The sequence below is a fragment of the Triticum dicoccoides genome, chromosome 1A (assembly GCF_002162155.2).
Source record: "Triticum dicoccoides isolate Atlit2015 ecotype Zavitan chromosome 1A, WEW_v2.0, whole genome shotgun sequence".
NCBI lineage: Eukaryota > Viridiplantae > Streptophyta > Magnoliopsida > Poales > Poaceae > Triticum > Triticum dicoccoides.
The window spans coordinates 484,377,793-484,386,779 of record NC_041380.1 but is presented as its reverse complement, the minus strand read 5'-3'; the positions used below and the strand labels follow the sequence as shown (position 1 = coordinate 484,386,779).

The window sequence follows — 8,987 nt, the reverse complement described above, 5'->3', positions numbered from 1 at the left end:
GCGGCCCCGGCGAGCACGCCCGCGCCCGAGGGCCGCCGTCGCCGCCACGCCGGGTTGCGCACTGCCGCACCCCGCGCCTCCCTCTCGCCCCGTCCCTGGCCACGCCCCCTGCGCCCCTTAGCCCCGTTCCCGTACCCCGCCCGAAGCGCCTCGCCGCCGATGAGCTCGATGCGCTCAACTCCGGCCACCCCCGCGCCAACCACGGCCACCATCGGACGCGGCGCACCGCGCCCGTCCCGTAGAGCCCCCAGACACCCTCAGCCGTGCCCCGTGGCGCGTTTCCGATGAGGTCACGTGCCGCGCCGCCGTCCTAGAGGTCGCCGCCGGCGCGTCAACGCCGCCCGCCGACGTGGCCGGCCTGGGGCCACCGCGTGGGTCACTGACCCGTGGGCCCCCAAGGGCCTGGCCGGCCTGTTGAACCGGTCAACGCTGACGTGGCCGCCCCCTGTGTCTATGACATGTGGGTCCCGAATGAATAAGCAAATTAAAATAAATATAATTAATAAAAATAAAAATGGTTTAACAAATTAACTATTAATTAATTAATTAATTAATTAATTAAGTTAATTAATCCGGTTTAATTAATTTAATTAACTAGTTAATTTTAATTAAACTGTAATTAGGATTAAACTAAACCCTAATTAAACCTAACAGTGTATGACAGGTGGGTTCCACGGGACCCACATGTCAGGTTGACCAGGTCAAACGGTCAACGCTGACTGCTGACGTCAGCACGACGTCATGCTGACGTCATAAATCCAATTTTGAATTAATTAAATAATTAATTAAATTTCAGAAATTAATAAAATCTTTAGAAAATCATATCTTTTAATCCGTAACTCGGATTAAAATATTTTCAACATGAAAGTTGCTCAGAACGACGGGACGATTCCGGATACGCAGTCCGTTCGTCCGCCACACACCCCTAACCTATCGAACTCGCAACTTTCCCCTCCGGCTCCTCTGCCCGAAAACGCGAAACCCTGGGAATACTTTCCCGGATGTTTCCCCCCTTCGTCGGTATCACCTACTACCGCGATTGGGCACACCTAGCATCGTTACTTGTCATGTCATGCATCGATATGCATTTGTTTGCATTGTATTCATTGTTTCTTCCCCCTCTTCTCTCCGGTAGACTACGAGACCGACGCTGCTGTTGCCCAGTTCGACTACGGAGTTGACGACCCCTCCTTCTTGCCAGAGCAACCAGGCAAGCCCCCCCCCTTTGGTCACCAGATATCGCCTACTCTTCTCTATACTGCTTGCATTAGAGTAGTGTAGCCTGTTACTGCTTTCCGTTGATCCTATTCTGATGCATAGCCTGACATTGTTGCTACATCTGTTGATACCTTACCTGCAATCCTAAATGCTTAGTATAGGATGCTAGTTTATCATCATTGGCCCTACATTCTTGTCAGTCTGCCTTGCTATACTATTGGGCCGTGATCACTCGGGAGGTGATCACGGGTATATACTATATACTTTATACATGATACATGTGGAGACTAAAGTCGGGTCGGCTGGTGGAGCACCCGCGAGTGGATCTTTGAGGCGGAGCGGCAGGGCAGGTTGAGACCGCCTAGGAGAGAGGTGGGCCTGGCCCTGTTCGGCGTTCGCGGATACTTAACACGCTTAACGAGATCTTGGTATTTGATCTGAGTTGGCTACGAGCCTATACGCACTAACCATCTACGCGGGAGTAGTTATGGGTATCCCGGCGTCGTGGTATCAGCCGAAGCACTTCAGACGTCAGCGACGGAGCGGCGCGCGCCGGATTGGAACGTAAGCCTGCTCTTGTATTAAGGGGGCTAGTTCTGCTTCTGGCCGCCCTCGCAACGTGCAGGTGTGCTATGGGCGATGGGCCCAGACCCCTGTGCGCTTAGGTTTAGACCGGCGTGCTGGCCTCTCTGTTTTGCCTAGGTGGGGCTGCGACGTGTTGATCTTCCGCGGCCAGGCATGACCCAGGAAAGTGTGTCCGGCCAAATGGGATCAAGCGTGTTGGGTTATGTGGTGCACCCCTGCAGGGAAGTTAATCTATTCGAATAGCAGTGATCTTCGGTAACAGGACGACTTGGAGTTGTACCTTGACCTTATGACAACTAGAACCGGATACTTAATAAAACACACCCTTCCAAGTGCCAGATACAACCGGTGGTCGCTCTACCTCAGGGATATGAGGAGGGGATCGCCGGGTAGGATTATGCTATGAGATGCTACTTGGAGATGCTACTTGAAGGACTTCAATCTACTCTCTTCTACTTGATGCAAGACGGTGACTGCGAGAAGCGTAGTCTTCGACAGGATTAGTTATCCCCCTCTTATTCTGGCATTTTGCAGTTCAGTCCACTGATATGGCCTCCTTACACATATACCCATGCATATGTAGTGTAGTTCCTTGCTTGCGAGTACTTTGGATGAGTACTCACGGTTGCTTTCTCCCCCCTTTTTCCCCTTTCCTTTCTTTCTGGTTGTCGCAACCAGATGCTGGAGTCCAGGAGCCAGACGCCACCATCGACGACGACCCCTACTACACTGGAGGTGCCTACTACTACGTGCTGCCCGCTGATGACGACCTGGAGTAGTTTAGGAGGATCCCAGGCAGGAGGCCTGCGCCTCTTTCGATCTGTATCCCAGTTTGTGCTAGCCTTCTTAAGACAAACTTGTTTAACTTATGTCTGTACTCAGATATTGTTGCTTCCGCTGACTCGTCTATGATCGAGCACTTGTATTCGAGCCCTCGAGGCCCCTGGCTTGTATTATGATGCTTGTATGACTTATTTATGTTTTAGAGTTGTGTTGTGATATCTTCCCGTGAGTCCCTGATCTTGATCGTACACGTTTGCGTGCATGATTAGTGTACGATTGAATCGGGGGCGTCATAGTGGATGCCATGTGTCGGTCACCCTTGATGAAAGCACTTCCATAACGCGGCATTTATTATCATGGAAGTGAACACTTCCGTGATGCTAATTTTGGTAATGTCATGGAAAACTTCTACGACAGCACATGTATGACTATCTTGATTCTGTCATAAAATCCTCATTGACGTACATGCATGACAGAAAACGTGACCTACTGTGACAAACACGTATCATCACGGAAGTGTCTTCTTTTGTAGTGTCTAACCCTGGAGCCGCACCCTTTCAAGGTGGTCCTTCTCATTAAGGTGGATATTTCTCAACGAACCATTGCTTTCTCGAACAGGCCTCGGTGGCCACATATACACGTGTTCATGCATATGCGAGTTTGCCACCTTACATACCTTTTGGTTCCTTATTGATAAACTCTTTATGGCGTACCATCTCTACAAGATGTGGAGTATATATCTTGTCTAAAAGTAAGTTTTGCTTTACGTGAGGGGAAGAGAGAGGTTCACATGTATTCTTCAGTTACATGAGTCGATCTAGATTGAAAAGTTAAATGTGGCTTATGAAGGACGATAAATGGTGAGAGCACTAGGAAACTTTGGTTTTGCTAGGTTGGCATATGTGTGAGGAGAAACTCTTAGGGAGAAGTTTGCGGTGTAGTGAGGCAGAAAAAAGGGTGTGTGTGTGTGGAGTAACTTCTCTAACCCTACAGCCGCACCCTTCGGAGGTGGTCCTTCTCATTAAGGTGGATATTTCTGAACGAACCATTGCTTTCTCGAACGGGCCTCGGTGGCCACGTATACACGTGTCCATGCTTATGCGAGTTTGCAACCTTACATACCTTTTGGTTCCTTATTGATAAACTCTTGATGGCGTACTATCTCTATAAGATGTGGAGTATATATATTGTCTAAAAGTAAGTTTTGCTTTACGTGAGGGGAAGAGAGAGGTTCACATGTATTCTTCAGTTACATGAGTCGGTCTAGATTGAAAAGGTAAATGTGTCTTATGAAGGAAGCTAAATGGTGAGAGCACTAGGAGACTTTTGGGTTTGCTAGGGTAGCATATGTGTGAGGAGACACGCTTAGGGAGAAGTTTGCGGTGTAGTGAGGCGGAAAAAAGGGTGTGTGTGTGTGTGTGTGTGTGTGTGTGTGTGGAGTAACTTCTCTAACCCTGTAGCCGCACCCTTCCAAGGTGGTCCTTCTCATTAAGGTGGATATTGCTCAATGAACCCTTGCTTTCTTGAACGGGCCTCGATGGCCGCATATACACGTGTCCATGCTTATGCGAGTTTGCCACCTTACATACCTTTTGGTTCCTTATTGATAAACTCTTGATGGTGTACTATCTCTACAAGATGTGGAGTATATATCTTGTCTAAAAGTAAGTTTTGCTTTACGTGAGGGGAAGAGAGAGGTTCACATGTATTCTTTAGTTACATGCGTCGATCTAGATCGAAAAGGTAAATGTGGCTTATGAAGGAAGCTAAATGGTGAGAGCACTAGGAGACTTTTGGGTTTGCTAGGGTGGCATATGTGTGAGGAGACACGCTTAGGGAGAAGTTTGCGATGTAGTGAGGCGGAAAAAAGGGTGTGTGTGTGTGGAGTAACTTCTCTAACCCTGTAGTCGCACCCTTCCAAGGTGGTCCTTCTCATTAAGGTGGATATTGCTCAATGAATCCTTGCTTTCCCAAACGGGCCTCGATGGCCGCATATACACGTGTCCATGCTTATGCGAGTTTGCCACCTTACATACCTTTTGGTTCCTTATTGATAAACTCTTGATGGCGTACTATCTCTACAAGATGTGGAGTATATATCTTGTCTAAAAGTAAGTTTTGCTTTACGTGAGGGGAAGAGAGAGGTTCACATGTATTCTTCAGTTACATGCGTCGATCTAGATCGAAAAGGTAAATGTGGCTTAAGAAGGAAGCTAAATGAGGAGAGCACTAGGAGACTTTTGGGTTTGCTAGGGTGGCATATGTGTGTGGAGACACGCTTAGGGAGAAGTTTGCAGTGTAGAGAGAGAGAGAGAGAGAGAGAGAGAGAGAGATAGAGAGAGGAGTAACTTAGTGGATCGGTTGCAAGAGTGCGTCTGCACGGTTAGAGAATACTAAGGTCCACTTTGATTCGCGAGACTAAAAATGTGAATATACAGATTATAAATAATGATTTGTCATGTCATGTTTAATCCTATAAGAACTAACAATACAAGTGTAATTCCCCGCAAAAAAGAGAGAAAATAATAGATGGTTGCATCACAAAGAAAGGTATTTACTATTTTTTGCATATACACAAGGGAAATGAATTGTAGGCAATTGAACATAATAAACTTTCCTTCCATTCTGATGGAAAGTAGTCAATATATAGGAAAATAACATTGTTTCTAAATTTACCAACAAATTAAACAAGTTTATAGAGACAAGTCATAAGAAACATCATCCTCAAACCCTAAAAGAAGGAACATCATCCTCAATATATTTTACAAAAGTAGAGAGGCCCTAGATGAACAAGATATTTATTTCTGTGCGTTGAAAATTTTAAGGTTCTTGCTCAATCTTGACAAGTAGTATAATTTTATGGAAGAACTCTCTTGAGTGAAGAGAGCTTTATACATTTATACCCAATCAATTGGCAATTAAGTGCTTCCATGTAATAGGGAAATTACTAACCATATGAGCTGTGACACCAGTCAAAAAAAAAATCATCAACACTCCACTCTCTTCCCTGGTCAATATGAACTATTTATACCGAGGGAGAACTCTCTTTGAACTATGTGATCAATAAACGTTCAACTTAGTTACGGCTTCGTTCTGATGCATCGGTTCATAAGATAGCAACTAGTTGCACTTTCACACTGTGTGTAAAAAAAACTTGTTACACTTGATCACTGCGTTGGCGGCACGGTACGGGCGTGTATAGCAATATGCGGTGCCACATTCGGCTCAAAAAAAAAGAGAAAGAAACGCAATGCGGTGCCACGCGACGGCCGTCACGCCCAAAACGTGTGCGCGGGCGGGGCACACAGAGAATCAAGCGCGCCCCCCGGGCCATCCTCGCTCCAAATCTTTATAAGGCGCCCGGGGCTGCCTCGGCGAGATCATCAGAAAACGCGAGCCAAAAGCCATCGCAAACCCAGGAAGAAACGGTAAGCTGTTGCGCGGCATGGCTTTCTACCGCGGCAGCGGCATGGGCATGGGTATGGGTATGGGCATGGGCATGGGTGGCGGGTCTTCGTCGTCGTGGGCGCCGGCGGCGATGCCGCCGCCGCCGCCGCCGCCCAGCAGGCCGTGGACCAAGGCGGAGGACAAGGTGTTCGAGGGCGCGCTGGTGGCGATCCCGGAGCACGTGCCGAACCGGTGGGCGTTCGTGGCGGCGCAGCTGCCGGGGCGCACGCCGCAGGAGGCCTGGGAGCACTACCAGGCGCTGGTGGCCGACATCGACCTCATCGAGCGCGGCCTGGTCGAGCCCCCCGAGTCGTGGGACGACGACGACGACGGCGCCGCCGGCGGCGGCGGCACCGTCGCGGCGGGGCGCGGCCGCCCCCGCGGCTCCGGCGGCGAGGAGCGCCGCAAGGGCATACCCTGGACCGAGGAGGAGCACAGGTATACACACCCCTCCGCCGTCAAAATCTCCAACTGCCTTCCTTCCCTGGACCCTGTTCGTTTTCTTGTCCCTTTCCCCTGTTATTCGTCGGCGCGTTCTTCGAGGTCCTAGATACTTCCCCGGATCTTGCCACGTCGGATGATTCCGCTGGCCCCACCATGCCACACGTAAATTTTTACCATTTTTGCTATGCGATCTATACTGGCCTGACCTTTTTCTCCGTTGGGTCTCGGCAATAGGATGTTCCTGGAGGGGCTGGAGAAGTACGGGCGCGGGGATTGGAGGAACATCTCGCGGTGGTCGGTGAAGACGCGGACGCCGACGCAGGTGGCCAGCCATGCGCAGAAGTACTTCATCCGCCAGGCCAACGCCGCCACCCGCGGCGACAGCAAGCGCAAGAGCATCCACGACATCACCAACCCGTGATGCGTCATCCGTCGTGGACAAGGCACCAAGAATCCGGTCCGGCCCGAGCCTAGCCGATACCCGCCGCCCGTCGTCGTCGCCGCCGCCGCCGCCGTCTGCTCTCCCTCGGCCGTCCGCCCGTGCAAATGTATGTAGGGGAAAGGCGTGGCTCGGCTGGAACCTGCGATTCGGAACCAGTAATCTGTAGTAAACTAGCTGTGTGGTCGAATAAATCCTGTCTGTCCTCACCTCTGTCGTGTGTGTGTGGGTGACATGTCAAGGAAGAAACAGAGTCAGTCAGTCAGTCAGTTCGGAAAGGGTTATAGCAATCCACCGCATGGTTTTTTTTACCGCTTTCCTGTTTTACACCCGCATGGCATTTCACATCCCGTTCTCATCCTGTGTCGACCAAATGTTGTTCAATGCTGGAGCACATCTGTCCCGGTGACCTGACAAGCGTCCTTTATCGGCTCCGTTTGTCAGGTTGTTCGTGTCCTGTCGAGTCACCCGTGCGGTGTCTCAGGAGATGTGTACGCCGCGCAGACCAGCATGTGTTGAAAGCGGCCTGACGGCGGCGATGCAGATCATGGTGCCTGCCTGGGCTCGCCTGGCTATACTATACAGGCTTAAACGGCACGTGGTGAATTGCGAGCTGCAAAAACAATTACTCACCTCTTAGGTAGTCGGGTGCACTATCGTCAGTGTCCAGGTTCGGATCATCTAGTGCATTTGGGGCTGTCACTTGTCACCTAATTAGGCAACTGTGCAGGCTTACGTAATTGCTCTTTCTGGCAAGTTCCGTGATGGAAACCAGGTATTTTTTTATTTATTTTTGCGAAATGGAAACCAGGTATATGGCCATCAACAACTAAGAGTCTCGTCTACTTCACTGTACGTGCTTTTGCCAAGTTTGTTTTCTGGGTGTAGATCTAGATTATAGATACTATGTGTCTTATCCGTGTCACTAGTACTCCTATACAGGAAGCGATGATTGCCACTCCAAAGCCTCAGCCAAATGTCACGGCAGGTAGGTATAGGAATTAAGGATACATGTGAAACGAGCGCAATGTATTGTTTTTGCAAGGATAAAAAAGTTTTATTCCAAAATGACAGAGTTACAATCTAGTGGGAAGAGATCCTCGATACAGGAGGGCCTCTATGTAGACAAACAGAAGTGCTACAATCAGTATGGATATATCTCGCCAATTGATTTGTTACTCTATTTTGATCGCTATGAAGTTTTTGTGAAATAAACTCCCACTCTGACAGTAAGGCCTTAATCTCCATACTGATGTGTCCATAGGCTGAACGGTTAAGGGGATGGCCTCAAATAGGAGATAATGCTTGAGAAGAATCTGTGCAATATGATGAGAATACGATAAGACCGAGACACTCCATGGTTGCTCTGTTGATTGAAATCGTCGATGATAACTATGAGGGTGCACATCAAGGTTTCAATGCAATACCTAACGGGTGATGCATATAGTTAACAATTTTCTGCAATGATGGTTAATTTTCTCTTTTTTTTGTTCCACTCATTTTTGTCTCCGTGCCTTTCCCAATGTATTATGTTTAATTTTGCATACCATTTTTGAGAGAACAAAGTAGAGGAAAGGAGGGGCACACGAAAGAGAAAGGCGGATAAATGTTACTCCCTCTGATCCAAAATAAGTGTTGCAATTTTGAACTAGAGTTAATTCAAAACTGCGATACTTATTATGGATCGGAGGTAGTAACAGTTAACTTGTGTTTGCTAGATGCAAAGACAATTCAAGTAACCTTTTTCAGAGAAGGCCTTCATGGCATGCTTTATTCAATAATAATAATAATTACATCGTTTATGAGATAACTCAAAAGAAAATCAATGGGCTCATCTTACCAAGTACATCAAGTTTTATCCAAAAAGCAAACGCTAGCCAACTCATGAGAAACTTCATTAGCATTTCTATGACAGTGATTGAAAATTACCTCCCCAATTTCCTATGCAAGCTCTCTATATACAATCTGTGTAAATGGGGAACAATGCCCGACCATTTACTTTGTTTGCCACAATACTTCCAAAGGATTAGATTCTGCCATCACATTACGGAATCCCGGCGAATTAGCAAGT

General features: G+C 48.2%; 1 protein-coding gene across 1 annotated transcript; it reads left to right on the top strand.

The window, feature by feature from the left end:
* Positions 1-5,985: 5,985 nt before the first annotated feature.
* Positions 5,986-7,274, top strand: LOC119305831 (transcription factor DIVARICATA-like). Its single transcript, XM_037582269.1, has 2 exons — positions 5,986-6,471; positions 6,712-7,274. The coding sequence occupies exons 1-2, from the start codon at positions 6,032-6,034 to the stop codon at positions 6,896-6,898; spliced, it is 627 nt and encodes a 208-aa protein (XP_037438166.1). The 5' UTR covers positions 5,986-6,031; the 3' UTR covers positions 6,899-7,274.
* The last annotated feature ends 1,713 nt before the right edge of the window (positions 7,275-8,987 follow it).

Excerpts from the sequence above, each read along its gene's own strand:
- LOC119305831 (XM_037582269.1), top strand. The coding sequence starts at position 6,032 with ATGGCTTTCTACCGCGGCAGCGGCATGGGCATGGGTATGGGTATGGGC. Across the intron at positions 6,472-6,711 it reads TGGACCGAGGAGGAGCACAG|GATGTTCCTGGAGGGGCTGG; the intron begins GTATACACACCC and ends TCTCGGCAATAG.